At 41.7% G+C, this 20,832-nt stretch overlaps 1 protein-coding gene across 1 annotated transcript in view; it reads right to left on the bottom strand.

Moving 5' to 3' along the window:
- Nucleotides 1–12,915, bottom strand: part of MYH11 (myosin, heavy chain 11, smooth muscle) — a 53,872-nt gene extending 40,957 nt beyond the window's left edge. Inside the window, 3 exon segments of the mRNA XM_010020931.1 lie at nucleotides 60–87; nucleotides 7,928–8,084; nucleotides 12,574–12,915. Coding sequence (XP_010019233.1) covers nucleotides 60–87; nucleotides 7,928–8,084; nucleotides 12,574–12,915 — 527 coding nt within the window.
- Between the last annotated feature and the right edge of the window lie 7,917 nt (nucleotides 12,916–20,832).

The following is a 20,832-nucleotide window of genomic DNA, read 5'->3' as shown; positions in this document are numbered from 1 at the left end:
CCAATTTTGAATAAAGACGGACACAGTAATGTTGAGATATACTAAAATAGTTCACTTACGTGCACAGGATAGACTGGTCTTCTCGATCTGTGAATAAAAATAATTAAATCCATTAATTAGGGAAAATGGTTATCCTGACACAAGCACTTATATTTATAAGGATTTACACTGAATAGCCTACAGCTTCCAAAATCTGGCCATTCGTGATTAGTCAGAAGTACTGGGTTCATACCTTATATAATTTGCCCTCACATTTAAATGACCATCTCTAATGGAAATATTTTGTACCAAAAATGAACAAAAGGTTAAGAGTTCAAAACTAGTTTTTGTAAATTCCATTGGAGATGAACTGTAATGAGGACAGCAGAAAGATCAGGCTCTCTATAAGAAGATTATAACCGTAAGTTTCAAACCTGAAACTCTTAGGTTTTTACTATGCTTACAAAGTATGGCTAGCAGCCCACTTGAGACAAAGTCTGGACAGATAAGGCATCAAAACATAAAATATTTTAAGCTGATCATGCAAAGCTTTGAATTTTGAAAGCAAAGCAGTTCAAATACCTGAATAATGTACTGTATTTCATTTCAGACTGAGAGACAACTTCTACCAAGAGGACGTTAATTTCTTTGGGATGTTCTCCGAAGAATAAGATAAAATAAGATACTTCACATATTTTTCAACAAGTGCCTAAGTATTCTTCATGCTTTTAACTATGAACAGGACCATCAAACACATTTTAGAGTGACATTTACAAAAAGGTGGGCCAAAATCTCAACTTCTACTGTGTGAGGCATATAAGAGGTTTCTGTAGAGCAGAGTCCAGTGAGCTGCAATGCTGCAGGAAGGTTTAGCTTTACATCCATAACCTGCTTTTGCAGCGTTCCTCCCTGCTTATGCTTTTGGAGTCAGAGTTTCTCTTTACCTTCAGAACCTTTACACAATTTTCTACCAAAAGGCTGGTCTCAGGCTAAGATCTCTAGGCTGTGAGGGACAATAACACCCACTCAGGTTTCATGAGTTCAACAATGCTAAATTATTTTGTAAAGCTCCATTGAAGCAAGATTTCCAGAAAAGTCTGTGGTAATGAGGCTTTACAATTTACTACCTATGTAAAGATGCACAACCAGTGTGTTTGCTGTGATCAGTTCTGAAGTAGAACAAGATAGTCTTTAAGGTCTCTTCCAACCCAGACAATTCTATGATTCTGTGTTTATTTTTTTTTCACCATGGAAATGGTCAAACACTGGGACAGGTTGCCCAGAGAGGTGTGGTATCTCCACCCTTGGAGCTCTTTGGAATTAGACTTGAACAAAGCTCTGAGCAACCTGCCCTGGCATTGAAGTTGGCCATTTTTTGAGTGAGACTGTCACAGACTGCCTTGTACAGACTGTAGAAAAACCTTCTGACTTAGGAGAATAAATTCCCAGGCAGCTCAAATTCACTTTTGAAAAGTGTGCATAGTTTACCAATGTGAGACCTGAGGCAGATGATTAAGGCAGAAGCAAATGTTTCTATATGGTTCAGCATTTTTTATCAAATGCAGAGCTAGCATTGGCCTAGTGGACCCTCTGGTCACAGGTCAAGACTTGAACTTCTTTTTTTCAGTGTGTGGGACTACCTATCTGACTGCTTGCCCCTATCACCGGCCCTGTAGGTAACAAATACCATGAGATAAAGAAGCTCTCTGTACTGTGTAAAGATAATGGAGATAAATTCGACCTATTAAGCTTGCAAGTTGTAATTGCTGCCTTGGCCACAGCCAGTCTATGAAAAGCAGTGGAGGATTCTGTTGTGGCTAGATTGATATTAAACAGTTGTTTTACTCCCAGTTCCTTGATAGCTATAGCATTAACTGCTTTATTGACCACTCACATGGCAAATGGTGCCACTGAACTGCTTTATTCAGTAAATTGGTGCAAAATGACTCATTCTGTTTCTATTGCAGATATTTGTCAGCAATCAGCACAGCAGGACTCTCCCACACAAACATTCGGGAGTAGAGGAGCTGTGAGCCATGTTTATTTTTCACTGCAGGATACGAGCTTGGCTTTCTTTTAAATTAAAAAAGTCATAACACGGTAGAACTTTTGGTAAAAATACACTGTTGTGTAAATAGAAACCATGAGCATATATTGATATTGCATCACAAACCCATAAATACCATAAAGAAAATAAAAGTGACTCCTTGTTACAGAGTTGCCAGTGGAATTTCTGAGCTCAGGGAACATTAGAAAAAGTTGGTCTCTTCCAAGCCAAGTATTTTCTCACTACTCTTTGCTAAAGCCCCTCTTGAAGGAATATAATAAACTGGCCCACCACAGGGGTTTTCATGAATACATGCATATGGGCAGCTTTGCTGTAATTTAAGAGAAGAAGGAGGACTAGGAAGGTCAGAAGGTGAGGCCACTACCCCCTGAGATAGAGAACATGCTGTGCAAGCCAAGCTGGGGTTACCGAGTTTCTTTGGACTTGATCAGCCCAGACCCTCATGCAGGTACAGAGAACAAATCCTGCAGAAATAGAAATAAGAGGAAAATGGAAGGAATAATGGGTCTTTGGTCTTGGAAGGAATCAAACTGAAAGCAGAGACTGCTGGGTGGTTGCTGGCTCTCCAAGGGTGCCTTTTGGTGAAAGAGCTCTTTGTGGCTCTGATTGACACAAACTTGCTTGAGGGCTATTGGGGGTTCTTGGAGGGAAAATCAAAATCACTTATTTGCTTTCAGCTTTCTCTTGTAGTCTGAAAGGCTTCTGGGACTGAACCTGTGCAATTTGTCTGTTCTCAGGAGGTGAACAACCTTGTTCTCGCAAGTTGGACTTACTCACTTTTAACTTCCCCTGTGTTTGGCAGCCATATGAAATCTCGAAGCTTTCAGCCCCTGCATCCTGAACTATGCAGCCTGTCCTGTGAAACCTCCTGCTGACAAAGTGTCCTGCGCACACTCATGAAGGGAGAATTCCTGATGGGACTCTATTTCCTTCAGCAGTTCTAACAAATTGCAGTGCTTAGGATAAAATGTATCAGGAGATCTAATCCTATCCTGTTATGACTTGACCTGCAGATACTGGTCTCATTTACTTTCAAGGGGTGTCCCATTCAATTACTCTTATTTCTGTTCTGGAATGTTTTATTCTACATAGAAAAGACTGCCCTATTTTGGGAGTCTGTTGCTTTATGTGGGTAGATGTATCAGAAGGGAATGACTTGTGTGAATAAAACTCCTTTAACATAATTCCTGGGGTTTAAAAAGCAACAAAATATATGTTCTAGATTCCAATATCTTTTTGGTTAATGTCTTTTTAAGGAATTTGACACTACTTGGAAGACTGTCACACCCACCCCCTGTATTTCTGTATTAGATGTTTTGGACATTTTAAAATTTTCTCCTCAATTTTCAGTACCATAGAGATCTACATTTACATTCTAAACCCCAGCAGCTTTCCTTAACATGCAGTTGACCTTCTTTTTCCCTGGTATTTGCTTAGCTTTTTCACCAAACACCTCCAGACTGCTTGTAAGAATCGTATGCCCCTCTGTTCTTGATAGACCAGCAAGCTCTGCTTAATCACAAACAAAATCAGATTGTTTATCACAATGAAGCAGCAAGTTGGCAGCTTTACCATAAAAGGAAAAAACCAGACTGAAACCATGTTCCAACACTCGTTTACTGCTTCTTTACATTTGTTAATAACTGTGCTGCCTAAAGGGGACATTTCTGTACAGGCCTGCTAAGGACACAGTAAACAGATGGCTTTTCACAGCAGCCTCATTTTCTAAGATCTTGGGAACTGTGTTTCCCTCCCATACCTCCCAGTAACCACCAGGTTGTTTGTTTTTCCATCTTTAACTCAAGCTTGCATAAAAATGGCTTTGCAGAAAATAGATAACCTTCCTGGTTCTGCAGAAAGCCATAATACATCTTCTCCATGAGGATTTACTGACAAAGAGCTTAATAAAAGCCCTATCATCCACATGAAAACTTTATAGCTACTATTACTGCTACTTAACCTGACTTTCCATGTTTGTATTGTTTATCACTTATTTGCTGTTTGCTGCATGTCGGGAAAATTGCAGAAGGCAGCAGAATTACTCATCTTTACTGGCTGCCCTTCATATGGCAGCTGTGCCACCAGTGAGCTACTTCATCTAAACCACAGGACACAGAGGTGGGTGCAGAAGCTTCTGGAGATTTCTTATGATCACAGTCTCTTAGTAGCAGTCAACTAGCTAGTGTGTACAGACAGTCAGTGGGACCCAGGTCAGTGTGGTAGCTCCTGGGGACAGATGCACACACAAAATTCTCCCATGGAATGTTATATTCCCTTAGTCTTTTAGTTTTAAGTGGAGAAAGTTTATTCTTGTTCTAGCTGTAAATGTACATCAGTGATTGTGTCTGGGCAATATCATACTGCACTAGTGATGTGGTAATAAGTCGATTCAACAAGACATCCAGCACCCCACTTTGAGCATGAGACAGCATGACTGTGATTTGCAAAACTGTTTTAGGTGCTCAGAACCACTTGAGACAAGTGGAAATTTTATCTCTGCCCAGCCAACATCTTTGTTAATTCCTGTGTCCTGTGAGCTGTCAGCTTTTCTGCATATTTGGAAGAGAAGTCCAATTATCTGATGTCTGTTAATCATGGCTAAATGATATTACTAGAAAAACTTCGATAGGACTTAAACATCATCCCTACTTAAACATCATCCCTAATTAATACAGTAACCAAGTAAGTCTCTAAAGCAGAGGAGGAGTACAGTGTGCACAGCTTGTGTTTTTTGCTGGATGTTCGTGCCAACAGAGGGGGTGAGAATGTGAAGGGCTGTGATTCCCAGATGGCGGGCCTGCAATAAGACCAGCAATCTGCAGACACTGAGGCTTGATTCACTGAAAGATAAAGGTTCCCTGCGACATCTGAACAAGCTGATTGCTCTTGGCCAAGTGGCCCCGGTCACGAAGTACCAGAATGTAATTCTTCGGTCTCATGAATCTAAGATACATTTTACTTTGGCAAGAAAAAACTAGGCAAGTTTCCCAGATAAGGAGCAACACTGAAATTTCACAAAAACATCCAGTGCCGCGATCCATGATAATGAGTAAAATTTCTGTTTATATTCTATTTGTAAATACACTTACAAAAAACTTCAGAGCTCTCTATGTCTAGATGTGTTGCGTGCACACACACAATCATGTTGATACCCACTTTCACCACTCCAATGTGAATATAATTTGGCTGAATAACTAGAGTTATTCTGAGGTTTGGTTTAGTTTTATACACAAAACATGAGTACATTTTTATAAACAAAAGCACAGCTTTCAAACCAGTGGGGGCCCTCTTCAGAGATGGAGAGACTCCAAAATGGCATGTGCCAGTAAATAGGCAAGTAAAGTGTGGGTGTCCTGGGCCTGTGATTCACACTCTCGTGGGACTGCTCTCCGGCTGCCCTGCCAGCTGTGCGTGGTTAGAATGGGAGGTAGTGGAACAAGCTCTTAAATCTTCCACTGATGATCTATTCCCTCCTCTTTTCTTTCTGCTTGTTCTCTTCCTCCTCTCTGCTGTCAAGAAGAATTCCTTGCAAAGGGAGCACATGAATAATGAGTTGTAAAGGTCCCCTAGTAGCTGGTGGGGGCAGAAAATTATTATGAGCATCAAAAAAGGGAACAGGGAGAATGCCTTCCCTCCCAGCACCCAGCCTGGAAGTCACAGCTGAATCCAGGTTGTCCTAGGTGCAGTTAATGACCACAGCAAAGGGCAAGTCAGATCCAGTGGCTTCACCACTGCTTGGGAGAGCAGGTTAGGAAGAACAGGAAACAGAGAGGAAGATAGAAAGAGGTCCTTATGTTGCAGGTATCAGGCTGATCTATGCTGATACTAGTTTCATGTTAAGCATAAAACTCGTGTAATGTCATGCCAAAAGAATTCTCTTGTTTCAGCAGGTACTTCAGTGCTATGGGGTTTTTTTTCTCTTTCCTGCAGATACTTTTTTCCCTATCCCATTTTTAGGGACAAGCAGCAGCATTCTGCACAGCTGAATGAGAACACTGCTAATGACCTGCAGGAGCCAGGGGCTTCTTGTAGAGCTTCCCTGCAAGGCTTGCTGCTTAAATAAAGGATCTGAAAGAAGAAGACTGCTTTGACCTCAGGGCCTGCTTGGATCCCTGGGCAGTGCTGGATGCAGAGCACAGAGTTCAAGAGATGATCTGGAAGATGGCTATGTGACTGTGGCTTAGTAGGATGATCTTATGCCAAGTAAGTTTCTTATAATCATGATAACATCAAATATTGTTTACTGAATCATGTTATTTTAAAAGCACCTGCCCCCTCAATCCTAAACATGTTTGATATGCCTGTCTTCTTGAATAACTCTGTTGTTACACAGAGAAAGGGCTGTTTTCCAGGTGTCTTTTGTTGTTGCTTTATTGATCCTCCTTCTCTGCTGCTGCACTGTCCCTGCCTTCTGGGATGCAATCAAATAAAGGAACTAAAATAGCTTCAGAAAATAAATGTTATATAAGCCATACAAAGAAAAAAAAGGTATTGTAAAGCAGATACCTGGTTCTCTGGGTTTAGAGTTGAATTACAAAAATGACAGAGCTTTATTTGGCATTTTCAGTCAGTAGAAGTCTGCCTGGGATGGGGTAATTTAATTGTACTTCTGTGGATTCGATGGCCTGGCCCACACGTATAAGATAATCCTTTTTCATTGTAGGGAAGGACTTCGTCTAGTCTAAATCTTGGTTTAGAAAATAACAATTAACTATGATAAGCCAAACTGACTACTTATCCAGTGAATTCATCAGGTTCATGTTTCAAGTAGGACAAGTATAGGAGTACTGCAATCCTTATGAGTACGATGTGCTGTGCACCTGGAGAAATACTGTGCAACTTCATTTGCATACTCAGATGAAGTGCACAGTGGTTTTGAACAGACTAGTTTCTCTGGAACAGCGTTCTGGGTATGTACGTAAATATCATGGAGAAATCAACGCCAGAAACTAACCTAGCTGCTAAACTGAAATTTCAAGATGCTGTTAATTGTTTTCACCAGTTGGATCTAAAACCCATGAGCCTTAAATTCTTAACTTCCAAACTGGAAGGCCCTAAACTTTAGGTCCAAGGTGTGACCCTGCTGAGAAATAGTCACCAGACAGAATTTCTGCAGGAACAGGCTCCTAATGAAGGCATTTAAATTTCAAAGTGTTTAGTAGGGTTCTGGTTTCTTGGGGCACCCAAGGGTGCCGTGAGATGGCAACTGGTTGTGTCCCTGTAGTCTGTAGGCATTGCAGTCTCATACATTCATCACTAGTAGCTTTTCTGGCCCTAAATTGTGATTATTTTCTCAGAGCAAAACCGTCCCAGACTGTCAGTAGTAACTGCAGAAGGAGGAGGGCACTGTGAATTTCAAAGGGTTTGTTTGCACTGTTTGGGGCCTGACTGCTTTCCCATTGCTGCTTGTTGGTATTATTGTTAGAAAACAGAGCACATCTCAACTCAGGGCTCCAGAGCATTAGACTGTAATGAAACTAGCCCCAAAACATTATTTGAATTCAGTTTGCTAGGAGAGAGTGGAGCAATGCTGACAGATACAGCAGTGCTAGCAGCTAACTTTGGAATAGTCTCTGCTGGTGGAGAGGGAGCATTTTCCATGCCCGTATTTGCCAAAACTATTTGCTTGACTTTGAAACCTTCCCACATGCCTCGACACAGATGGGTAAAAGGATTGTTTTTCCTTTTTGAGTCACAGTGTTTGTGGACTGCTGTTCCTGCCAAAGAATTCCTCTGAAACTTCTAGAAAGCCTGTATCGCCCTCTGCAACAGATCTTTTCAGGCTGTGCTTCTTGCAGGAGCCCATGTGGAGATATAAGGTGTTTTCTCCCACATTAGTGGGCAGCAATTTCTAAGAACTGCAGCATTAAACTCTCCTACCTTGCAGCATGCTCCTGTAGGCTGTGTCCGCAATAGCATAGATGTGGGGCGGCATCTCGTGCCTCTTCTTTCCCTTATACATGTCGATGATCTTCTCTGAGTAAATGGGCAGTTGTTTGTATGGATTTATCACGACGCAGAAGAGACCTGAATAAGTCTGCAAGGAAATGCAAATCAAACCTGAATTAATATCATATGCATGTCTAGTCTGGGAAACAGGCAGCAACTGCATTGTGCTGGCAGGATGTTGGCAGATAACTTTCTTTTGTGTTCTGGCTAGTGCAACAAATGAAGCAGCAATTTCTGAACGTACATGAATGGGTGATTTCCAAACAGTTTTTTCTAAAAAGCCAGCTGCTAGAAAGTATGTGAATTTTGCAATCTATAGAAACACCATGATCTGATGTTGGAGCTTCTTGACTTCTGTTGTTTTTAGTACATAGTGAATCGCCCTTATCTGTGATGAAGCAACAACTGCAATAATGCATAATATTTCTTTATGTGTATTTTCATACCAGTGTATGTCCTTTGCTCAGGTGTCAAATCCTGCAAGTTGAAATCCTAGGTAAGAGGCTTGGATTGATGTTAGAAGAAGGTTTTTTCAAAAGAGATTATATGAACATCATATAACAATCATGACTGATGAGAATCCTTGGAAAAAATTACACAAGTTCCAAATAGATGTCTTAACAATAGCCATGCCTTCACTACATGACTATATCTGTAAGAAGTCTGAGGAAAAGTGTGGTTTGTTTACAGTTTAATGAAGGTATTAATATTAAAATATATACATAACCAAACAAGAACATTGGCTACCAGCTGTCAGCTGTTCAACCAGGTTTTATTAGTTGGTTTGGAGGGCTTTTTTTGTGTTTAACTTTATTTTGGAATGCTCCAGCTATTAAAACGGAGAAGATATAAAAACATATGATAATAGATGGTGAGCGACATTTCACAAGTATATGGTAATAGATGGTGAGCCATATTTCACTAGCAGTTATTAGAAGTAAGCAATTTGCAAGGCTTTTTTATATATATAAAAAAGTAATTAACCCCCCAAGTAAAAATTTATGAAACTATGAGATTATAATTGCAGGGGTATTATAATATTTAAGCTGGCCTGTGAGTGCTAGTTTTAAAACCAAGCCAGTTTAAAAAAAAAAACACCCCAAAACTGAAATATTGGAGTTATGCTCTTTCTGACTTGGGCATAAGTAGTTTGGGATTTTTAATTTTATTTTCTTACGGCCATGCTGTGTGAACGAGTGCTCTGTGGTGTGCAGCTGCTGCCATGCCTTAATCTCAGGGCTGTGTCTAGGGATGGCTCAAGCTGCCTTGATGTCCCAAGCACTGCAGCGCAGCACTGTAAAATGGCATTGGGGAGCTTGGCTCTGGGCACAGGGATTTCCCTTTCCTGACCATAATAGGAAATGGCACAAATCAGTCTCAGCGCAGCCTGAGCACTTTATATGGTATTCAGCAAACACGGCAAGAGCATCCATCAGTCTCCAAGAGCGAGGAGCAGGTTGGGTGCTCCGCACTGGACAGGCGAACATCTGGGTGGTGATGAGGACCTCTCCCACTGTGTCAGGTTGTGACTGCGCCACCATAGTCTCAAATTGGATAACAAAAATATCAAGCTCAATATCTTCACCAGTTCTCAAGATCCCCAAGCTAAAACTCTTGATGTGGAAGGTGGATAATTACTGTGCTCGATTTTCACTGATGCTGGAGTTCAGAATGAAACTCTGTGCTAATCGAGACAAAATGAGCATTAGTGTTGCTAGGACAATACACTTGAAAAGTGGGGGGTTTATCTCAGAATGATCACCAAGGCCCTTAAGGAAAGGGTAACAAGGCCTTTCCTTCAGTGGAAATGGATTTACTGTATAAACTAATCTTTCCCGACCAAATAAAATAATAGGAAAGTAAATTTTGAATTTGGGAAATTGTTTAGGCCTCCCTTCCCTAACAGTTCTAGGCATTTGCCTGACAAGCTACATGGAGGGCTACATGCACAGCCAGGCATACAGTAGCATACCTTTGAAGAGCTAACTTTGAGGCACAAGAAGCAGGTTATAAATGCAGGGCAAAACTCACTGAAAGTGTGTGTGGGGCTAAGTTTCTGTGCCTTATATCACCTCCTTGGGGCACAGTCTATCCAGAGAGGGGGATCCCCAGCTGCGCCCCTTCCTAGAGGGTTCGGATGTCCTCTGGAGAACATGATTTGAAGTACCTTAAGGATAGCGTCCATAGGATGCTTAAATATCACTGATGGATATTTAAGAGAGCCTGGCACAAATACACACACCTACACTGTAAATGTCTAGGTTTGGGCGGAAGAATCACACTTCTGGTTCCAATATGCATGTACAGTTTTCTGTATTTAAGAAAGCATTTTTTACTGTCAGGTGAAAACTGAATTAGTAGTGCTTATGAATACAGGCATAAGAAACTTGGTTCTACTCTCAAATCCACTGAAGTTGTGTTGCTATTTTATTGATGTTTATGTAGTAATTTTTTGTCTAATTTGTGTGTAGACAAGGCAAATTGTTTGTTCTGAGCAATATGAAACATGAGTTACAAAGAAGAGCAAGAAGTATGTCGCCACTTAATTATCTGTGGTGAAGGAAAAGACAAGGGTGTTTTTCCAGGGTACAGTCACTCTGAAATTCTGCACTGAATCTTTTTATTTAATATAAATGCAAGGGGAAGATTATTTGATTTCCTTGCCCTCCCCCCCCCCATCTAGTTGACTTTCTCTTTACCAGAATTTGGAATCCCCATTTGTGTCAGTGATGCTCTAAAGGGAAAAATGTAAAGGTCACTTTTTCTTTACGTGTATGTGACTCTAAAGGAGGCAATGTAGGCATTGCATGGCAAAGCCAGGAGATGGCTGTTTACAGATAGTTTTGCAAGTGGATAAACTCAACTTCTGTTTAGATGTCCCCTTTTTTTGTTTTTTTTTGTCTTTTCCCCAAAAAGGTCTGGCAGTCTCTAGCGGGGCAGCACTGTGTAAGGCTGGACAGTTTTAAACGGACTTTAGTTACTGAAAATACTAGTAACTAGTTTCAATACAAGTAAAAATGATTTCTTTATCACTGTTAATTTACCACCATTTTAAAATCTAGTCTCTTGAGAAAGAAAACTTAATTTCAGATACCCTTCTATTTTTGTCTTCATGAAGAGCAATTTGATTTCTAATTGCATTATCCACTTTTGGAAATTAATTATCTCTTCCTGTAGAAAGTGAAAATTCCACCAAAAAATCCACAAAGTAAACATAGTGGAAATCCCAGAACATAGAGCAGACTGTTGCTGAAAACAGCAACAAAGAAATAAATCCCACATTTTATCCCACTATTCTTCTACAAATTCTTTTAGATGCTGCATGTTCTGATATAATAGCACATAGATCTGTATGTTCACCTGCAATAAACTCAAATACTGAAAAGATTGATAGAAGTCTCTCTTTTTTCAGGAATCTTGATGATGTGTGTGTTAGTATGTTCTTGAAAGAAAGATCTTGAGCTTAGCTCTTTGAAGTTATGCATAATAATTAAATAGTTCCTTTGTTGTACTATATATAACTATCTTATTTTCTGCTTCGTTTCCTACTTTCCAATTTAGCATTCCTCATATGAATAATGAGAGCTCTACTCCTGCTTCTGAAACCTTGTTACTTCAGTTCTGTATTTTCTTTCACTCATCAGTGGTCTGTCACGCAAGTAAAATTTTTGTAGATTGAAACTATAAATTACTTTTCTGCAGCACAGCACAGGGATCTTCCTTGTAAAATCAAAGATAACAGCTAAATTCTGTGGAAACTTTGTGGGCTTTTTTATTCTGCAGTTTGCTAACTGTTGGTGCAGATAGATTACAGGCTTATTAATGTAAAAATATGCTTGTGTTAATATCTTTGTATGGATTGGAAGACAGAATGATCTTGGCCCTAGTTCACCTGAATATGGAGAAGATTATAATCTGCTCAGGCCTGTCTAATCTGTACATTGACCAACAATGGCAGGGGGGAAAAGGTGTTAGTGGATGCATGACTGGTTCAGCAACACACTGGTGCCAATGACTGCTCTCACTTGAATTCCAGCAGGTTTATTAATTTATTCAAACATAAAGTTTTACTCTAGCACCCAGCAAACCAGAACTTGTCAGTTGCCTTTTATTGGGAGTTCCGCCTGAGGAAAGACTTTATGACTTGGCTTTTCCATATGTTCTTTTTGAAAGTTACTGGAAACTTGTTCAGGTTTATGTTGAAGTCATTCAAAAGTGCCTATTGTTTGGGTGGTTTTATTATTATTTTTTTAATTATTTTTTATTTCAAACAGCAGGACTGAGGTGTTATTCAGCTATCAAAGAGTACTTTCCAAACCAATCATATCCTTTCAGAAATAGCAAGTGTTGGGGAAGAAGCCTTCTTGTGTTTTAATTTAGTGAAGAATTGGGAGAGTCATGGGGAATAAAATGGACTAAATACATTTTTGATTTACGATGCCATCACTGAGAAGGTAGTACATGCATAGCAGTGTTACACACAAGGACTCTATCACTGACAGTGGTGGGATCCACTTCGCCTGTGATGGGACATGGTAGCATGCAATAGGAAATGATGTGTGTTTGATTCTACTTACATAAATTAAACCTGAGAAGTATCTCTCCCTTAGATTGTGCAGCACTGAAGCTTCATTGAGGCAAGTCAGCTCTGCCATGTCCTCCACTTTGGAGAACTTTGGAGGGTTCATCTTCTGGATGTCATCCTTGCTCAGTGTCACTTTCTTTCCATTTTCTGCTAGTTCAACTGTCACCTCATCCCCTTTCTCTTCCTTGATACTTGCTGCTTCAAATCCATGTTTCTCTGATGGAATCCAAACCAGTCTCTTTGCTGACCAGTCAGCCTGGGCAAGTGGGTTGTTAGTGAAGTTTTTGTCCACAAAGAGGAATTTCTCATCATCACTGAGAGCTTTTTGAGCCATTTTGACTCAGTAGATGCCTGTTGAGGAAATAAAATATTCTGCTTTAAAGGGAGGCAGATGAGGAGATGTTCCAGACAAAACACATTATTCAAACCTGCCATGAGGTAGATCCAAAGCACTACAGGTTCAGATGCTTTTGGGTGCCAGCTTGGAAACCTTAGAGTATCTATGTTCAGATTCCCATTCCTTTGTTACTGTGTCTGAAATCACCCAAATCACAAGCTTCATGGCACTAAGCCAAATGAGGACACCTGGGCTTATTACTTTATTTTGCTTATGTTGTACTGAAGATCAGAGAAAAAAGTAAGGCAGAGCTAATGTCTGTGGAATGAGATTGTCAGAACTGCACCAAGACTATCAGCTGAACAGCATCTTCTTGTCTTGCCAATCACAAAGTTAGTTGAATTCAGATGCATGCAAAATTTCTCATCGCCCAAATACTATTCCTACTGAAATATCACTGTAAAAATGAAATAATTAGTAGAAGAACAGTTCTCAGGCTATGTTTCAGAAAGGACAGAAGTTATCTGTTCTTGCAAAGGACTATTTCCAGTCACTCTAATACCATTTAATTTGGAAAAGAACTGGATTAAGAAAAGGTCAAAAGAAAAAAAAAACGGGAAAAAATTATCAGTGCTGCTGGTGAAGTAGAATTAATTTAGTTATCCCCTTTCCGTGGTTCAGACAGTGGGAGCTGATCATTTCTGAAGGGTGAGCATCTACCACATGAGAGACAGAAGACAGAAAACAAGCCTGGAAATTGCATCAGCTGCTAGATATTCTGAACCACGATGCTCAAATTGGAAGGGTGATGCATCTGTGTCATGCAGTTGAGCATGCATAAAGCAACATCTTGCAGTCACACTTGGATAAAACAGCCTGATGTATCTGCTCTGTAGGTGAGAGCAATGAGGGAGTTTTGTCTGCTTTGCATCATGTTTGAGAGGGAGGAAGCAGCTTCTCTCCTGCTCTGGCCATTGGCAGTTAGGACCTGCAAGTAGCTGCAAGATCTGTGCTGGTAATGCTGGAACTTTCTTAAGTGTTCTGCTCTGCCCTGTGGGGGAGACAGCTCTAAAAGAGCAAAGGAGTAAGAAGAGGACTTCTTGTGGTTTGCTACAGGGCAGAAGAGTGGTGCTGATCAGGAAACCTGCCATGCAGTGGAGCAGAGAGGGAAGCTGGGCAGGAGCTACAGTGGGGAGCAGGAAAGAGTGCATGCCCAAGAAAAATATCTCTAGGAGACAGAGGCTGTTTCATTTCCTTATTGAGAATGAATTTAATATTTACAGCATTCAAACAAACATGCATCTTGAGGGAGCTTGGAGAACTGACTGCTAAAGATGTCAGTAATCAACTCATAAGCAGAAGGGTAAAGACCAAGCTCTGTGGTATGCAGCCAAATGGACACCCTGTGCTTGGGACTATCAGAGATTGGTTTCCAAATATTTCTCCCTGAAGCCTTCCCACAGATTAATGTTTTTTTGCAAGGCCAGACTGTGTGAGGGGTCTGATGGAGAAGCATGGATTGTGCAGAAGGTGACAAAGTTTAAAAACAAAACTAGGATTTTAAAGGCATCTAAGAGGGTTAGATGATATCCACTGAAATTCAGTGAAAATCAGATGTCCCAGCTCCTCAAAATCCCTTGACAATTCTCCCAGCTGAAAAAAGAACATCTCTCCTCTAAATGTGCTTGTTCTAGAGCTACCAGCCTTGCCTGGCAATCCCCAGCAGGAGAATTTGCCCAAATCATTCATGCACATGCAGTGTGTTTGGTGGTAAGGGTGAGCGTGAGGGAGACCCTAACAGCTTGGATCTGTGGTTGCTGCTGGCCTATGCACAGTGTTCCCCACCATGGGGTCCCTGCAAGAGAGCTCTGTAGGATGTGGCCCTTCGCTTGCTCCCAGAGGATTGAGGATTCTTGAAAGAGAGCTGCAAGAGGAAACTATTTGACCTCTGTGTGGATTAAGGCAGAAAATGTTCCCTCGTTGCCAAGAGGGCTGGTAGAGCTGCACAGTTCCAATAATGGAGATGGTATTCTCTCCAGCTGAGCTTTCCAGCTGGCGACCACAGGGTGAAGCCGGCCGGACAGGGGAACAAAGGGAGCACTGCCCCATCGCCTGGGCTGCAGCTCCAGGAGCATGGGGCTCAGAGAGCAGCAAATAAGAACATGCTGTAGCCTCTCTTCTCCTGCTGTGGTGGCAATGGGCAAGGCAAGTTCTTCACCCAGCTGCCCCAGCAATGTCGAGGAACTGCCACAGCAATGAAGTGGGAGGTTTTCGGTCCCTCCTAGGCCCAGAGGAGAGCTATACGGTCATCCTGAAGCATCAGAAAGGTTGGATTGTGCTGCCCATAACTAAGTGCCAGGTATCAGCACATTAAAATCAGGTATTTGGTACTGCTGTCAGAAACATCAAAATTAGACTGAACTGCAGAGCTGAGTTTCACATTCAAATCCTCCTACTTTTGAGGCTGCCCACAAACCATGATGGTGGAAATCAAACTGCTGAATCATCCTGATCATCCACCTCAAAAACCCAACTGAAGGTAAAATTGTTGTTCTGCTACAAAGCACATCACCAGTGCACTCTGGAATCTGAGGATAAAGTTTGAGCAGCAGCTGAGTACCTGACTACTGCTGTAGCAAAAAAGGAAATGCAGTTATGAAGTATGGATTAATGAATAGTAATAGTTTAATAGATTAATATTCATTAATGCATATTAATGGTAAAGGAAGGTTTCTGAACTCAACTACATTTGTCCTAGTAGGATGCTGTGCACTGAACTAGTGAGCTGCTAAAGCTTTCTGACTAATAATTGGAAGTAAGCTTTTTGGTCTACCTCTGATCAAGACTGAACTGCACTAGTCTGGTATATGACTGATATTGAAGAAATGGGCAAAGAGAAAAGATTCATTACAGCTTATTGAGAATATTCCCTGAGAAGGCAAAATTTATCCCTTAGCCAGTTCCTGGGCCAATATTTTCTGTGCAAGAGTTGGTAAGAGGTTCTCATCCATTCAGCTCTGGGCCCTCCAGTGCAAGAGGGATGCCGACCTGCTCAAGTGAGTCCAGAGGAGGCCAAAGATGCTCGGAGGGCTGGAGCACCTCTCATATGCAGACAGGCTGAGAGAGTTGGGCTCTCAGATTCTCAGCCTGGAGAAGAGAAGGCTCAGGGGAGACTTCATAACAGTCTTCCAATACCTAAATGGGGCCTGCAAGAAGTCTGGAGAGGGACTTTTTACAAGGGCCTGTAGTGACAGGACAAGGGGGAATGGCTTTAAACTGACAGAGAGGAGATTTAGATTAGACATTAGGAAAAAATTCTTCCCTATGAGGGTAGTGAGGTGCTGGCACAGGTTGCCCAGTGGAGCTGTGGCTGCGCCATCCCTGGCAGTGTTCAAGGCCACGATGGATGGGGCTTGGAGCAACCTGGTCTAGTGGAAGGCGTCCCTGCCTGTGCAGGAGGATTAGGACTAAATGGTCTTTAAGGTCCCTTACAACCCAAACCATTCGGTAATTCTTTTAAGTAGATGATAGCCCAAATCACACACCAGAGTAAATACTTTTATACTCAGAGGTGAGCTATCCTGAGGAAGAGAGGAGGAAAAAGGAGGAAAAGTGATCACAAAAATACTACTGATACGAAGCTTCTTGCCTTAGAAATGTGCTATGTTACACCAAAATGGATCGATTTGTCACGTTGTCTAAATCCCAAATGTATGCATATACACGGGCATGCACACTTCCATAGCTCACTTTCTATTCCTACTTCTGCTGTGCCACGGCAGATACATCAGGCTGACCTTCACTGTCTTTTCTCTGATGTTGGTGGCAGTTGAATGCTGTCCTTACAATCGGTTTATCCTGAGTATATTATTCCAAGGACAAAGTATAAATATCTCCAGGAAGTGCACTTTAATTAAAAGGTTATTGGCCAAGCAGAATTGCTTCCTAAGTCAGAGCTTAGAGGGACTGCTTGTCTCTGATAGGAGATGATAAAGGACACTTTTCCCTTCCTCTGCAGGATGTGCAAGTCAGTATAAAAGCATATCACAGCCCTAAAGGGAATAATTCTTAGAACAGAGGAACATATAACCAAGTATGCGAATTAAGTTCAGAAGCCAAGTCTTGCTCTCCTAAGTGGTTTCTGATGGAAGTGTGTAGCAGTAACCTGCTGCTTGACTCAAACTGCATTTCTTTGGCTAGAAGAGTTCTTGACTATGTCCTTTCTAGGTTGCTTATCTTTTACTTTCCCAGTACTTAACTGAACCACCAAACTGAGTTTTGCTTGAAAAGAAAGAAAATCTAGGGGTGAACCCTAATCTTGTGATCTTCTTTTGGGAACTGGTTCCCCATCACAGTTAGCTTTGTCATGAGCACTGCTACCAATCCTTCCTGGCCTTTCACCTCTCCCACTGGTCACCAGGAGCACCCCTCAAATGCTTACTTTCATCACGGACACCTTCATCTGACTGTGAAGGTGTCAACAGGACTGGTTTATGGTTGTTCAACCATGGAAGGGGGCAAGTCTGTATTTCAAGAAAGAACATTTTCAGTAATTTCACAAGACTGGGTTTTTTTTCTGTTTGGTTGGCTTTGTTTGTTTGTTTTTTTCTTGATGCATTTTCCATGTACTTTAATCAAATTGTCTGCAAGAGCCTCAGTATCCTATGAGGTCTTTGTTAATGCAGGTTACTACATAACTCTGAACTCTTGATAGCTCTTTTAATACTCCAAAGAGATTGGCCCAGGTTATTACCTGTGTTTATTAACTGCAAAAATTAGAAAAGAAGGGAAAAAGACTTGAATTGCATCACATGGAGATAAAAGGAATCTATCTGGAAAATGCCAGCTATTTCAATACCCCCAAATGTTACTCTATTAAGTAAATCAGATTCTGCATGTTCATTAGGATTCATAAATAATCCGTATTTTAACTGGACTTTGCACAAGTTGGAACGTTATCTCTGGCTCTTGGCTTCTTCTAAAATTAACATACTTAAAAGAAAAGCCAACTGATTTGCAACTAATAAGTGCCAGTGAATTATAAAGAGCCGGGATCCTCCGCATACATCCATGCATGCTACCATATATGGTGATGTTCTTCTCAATACTTGCTGTTCCACAAAAATGTAATGATAACACATTCAAAACAAATACCTTTTAGGGACTAGTGTGTCAATTGCAAACGAGATAATAAAAATCATTGTTTACATCTAAGTGAATACAGCCAGAGCAGTATCATGGGCTGAAGTGACTATTTAATCAAGTGCTTTGCTCTCTGGGGTTCATTGTTTCAGCCTCTGTCTTGGTGACTTGAGGGACCTATGAACTTTAGGAGTTTGGTGCATCAGTCCATCCAGAGAGCCTTGTTGCAAGCTGCCTGGCAGGGCAAAGCTTTGAGTGAAACAGAAGGTGGGCTTGTTTTTAAGTTAGTGTACTTTAAAAAGGGTTTTACTGAGATGTATGTTAGATAATAATGACAACCCTTCTGATTTCCCTTGTATTTAAAACATCTCAGGTTTCTTCTTACTTATGCACACACATGCCTCTCCCATACCTGTCAGCATTTATATAGGTATGCATGCAGGCAGATACAGAGGGATACGTATTTATGTGTGTGGAAGAAGCCAGTGAAGGTCTGGGATGACGCTGAAGCTGCTTTCTATGCTGCCATCTACTGTCGCCTTAACGGTATTTTGTTAAAAGTTTGTTGCTTTGTTTTCTCTTTAAAAACAAAAGGCATGTCGCGTTTGAAATAACTTGAATTAGTGTAGTTCAATGAATTAACAGATTAGTTTTGCTTAAGCTTTATTCCCAGCATGTTAAAAACATACATATGTAATGCTAAGACATTTTTGTGGAAATGTTTCCATTTCTCTTCTAATTTTTAAGCATTTTTCCTGTTTAAAGAACAAGTAACTGACAAATTACTTTATTTCATTATACTTTTTTAAATGGCCTGGGAAGTGCACTAAGTTCCTTCCTAAGGACTGAAATGTAGAAATAATTAAAGAAGATCAGCAGCTCAGGCTACCAGGTTTCTTCATTACTGAATGCACATGTGATGGTTAATTGCAGAGTGTACCTGCACCATCCGGCAGTGCACAGCACCTTGCAGGCTGTGCTGCTACTGGCTTGGAGCACAGCTCATGCTCTGCATCCAGTGTCTTTAAAGCTCTATTCAGCAATAGCAGTGTTAGAAGTGACTAAGGAACAGGCTAGGACATCTGTGCACACTTCCAAACATGCATGGTCCCTAACACATTTTAAACAGAACCCATCAGAAATACATAAATTGGGATAAACCATTTGAGCATGTCTGATAGGTCTGTTCCCATTTCTAATTTCTATGCTATTTGCACATTAATTCACTGAATCTATTTTCAAAGTAGCATAATAGTCATCTTGCCAAACTGCTCCATCCCAAAGCGTGTTGAGCCCCCAGCCCCATCCCCAGCAAGGATCTCTGGCCCCTGCAGTACTTACTGGCTTCCAATTAGGGGAGCAGAGAGTGAATTGGAGAATCGGGAACCTGTACAGCCACCAGCCGGGACGGTCCGAGTCCTCGCTGCCTTTGCAGCCTCCCTATATAGAGGAGGAGAATCTTGTCAATGGGGAGGGGCCCTGGAAACCACGTTCTGTTGGAAAATCCTCCCGGTACCTGGGTTAAAAAAGACATCCTGAGCCAAGTACCTCATTCCCAGCAGGGCCTAACCCTGGGCTGCTGCCCCTGCTCCGAGCCACTTTTTAGGGAAGCAGGCTGGTTCTGGCTTTTGGAAAGGCATGAAAGGGGTGCCCCTAACTTGAAATGGGTGCTCCTAACTCACAAGTTCAGGGGTTTTGCTTTTTCCTAGGGTGAAGCTGTTTGGCCAAGGCAATGGACCTTTAACTCCTTCCTGCCTTGGCAGCATCCTTGCCCTGGTGGCCCCCTGCGTAGAAGGACAAAGGGTAGGTCACAATCATGCAAACTACAGGTTTTCCACCCATGACAGTGCATTTTCTTGAAGCTAAGATTAATCCCGGAGTTCAGGGGATACTTGGGAGAGGAAGGTTATTCCCAATGCAGCAGGGATGTGTGGGTGGAGGTTGCTCTGGGCCTCTGTGTGTTTATGTGACATCTGGAGCCTAGGGCTGGTTTAAGCCTCCTTTGTCCCTAGGGAACAAGAGGGTTGTTTCCCACCTCCCCAAGAGGATTTTCCAGTTTCTTTTGCAATCCAGTGCACAGCTCAGCTCTTGAGAAAGGACTGTAAAAACTTTATCATATATAAGAAATACTTCCCTCCGTCCATAAAAGAAAGAAGTGATAAATAGCTGAGGGGAACAGTCCCCAGGATACAGTGGAAAGAACAGGCAGCAGGCACTGTGAGCTGGGGGGAGAGGAGGACAGGGTGCCGGGAGCCAGCTCTGCAAGGGTTTTGGGAGTGATCTGGTCCTTGTCAAACCTTCCTCACACCCCCAAACCTTCAGTCCCTAGCTGTCCCCCCTCCTTCCCCTGCTAGTAGCCAACAGCCTTGTGCAGTAGGACCTGTGGATGGAGACATCCCAAAAAGGGAAAGCTAGGATCCTCTAGGAACTCCCATCAACGTGCCAAATACAAAATACCGAAACAACCCTCCCTCAGCAACAGACTAAATATGGTGTATACCCAAAGGATCAGAGCACAGTCCTGGGTGAAATAATTTCTCTTGACATCAATAGCCCTGTCTTCTCTGGAAAATAAACCCTCCTGGGTAACATGGATAAGGATCATATTGGTCTCTGTCCAAAAAAGAAAATACCTCTGAGGGGAGGCTAGGCTGAAAACCTCTGCTGCAACTTGGCCAAAGTACCAGCACTTGCAGGTGTGATGGACCTGTAGCCCCTTCTTCAAGCTCTGGCCAGGGGTAAACAGATTTGGGCAAAGAGGAGATAGGGGAA

This window comes from Nestor notabilis, unplaced genomic scaffold (genome assembly GCF_000696875.1).
Source record: "Nestor notabilis isolate BGI_N333 unplaced genomic scaffold, ASM69687v1 scaffold11568, whole genome shotgun sequence".
Lineage (NCBI taxonomy): Eukaryota > Metazoa > Chordata > Aves > Psittaciformes > Psittacidae > Nestor > Nestor notabilis.
This window is presented reverse-complemented; position numbering and strand designations above follow the sequence as displayed.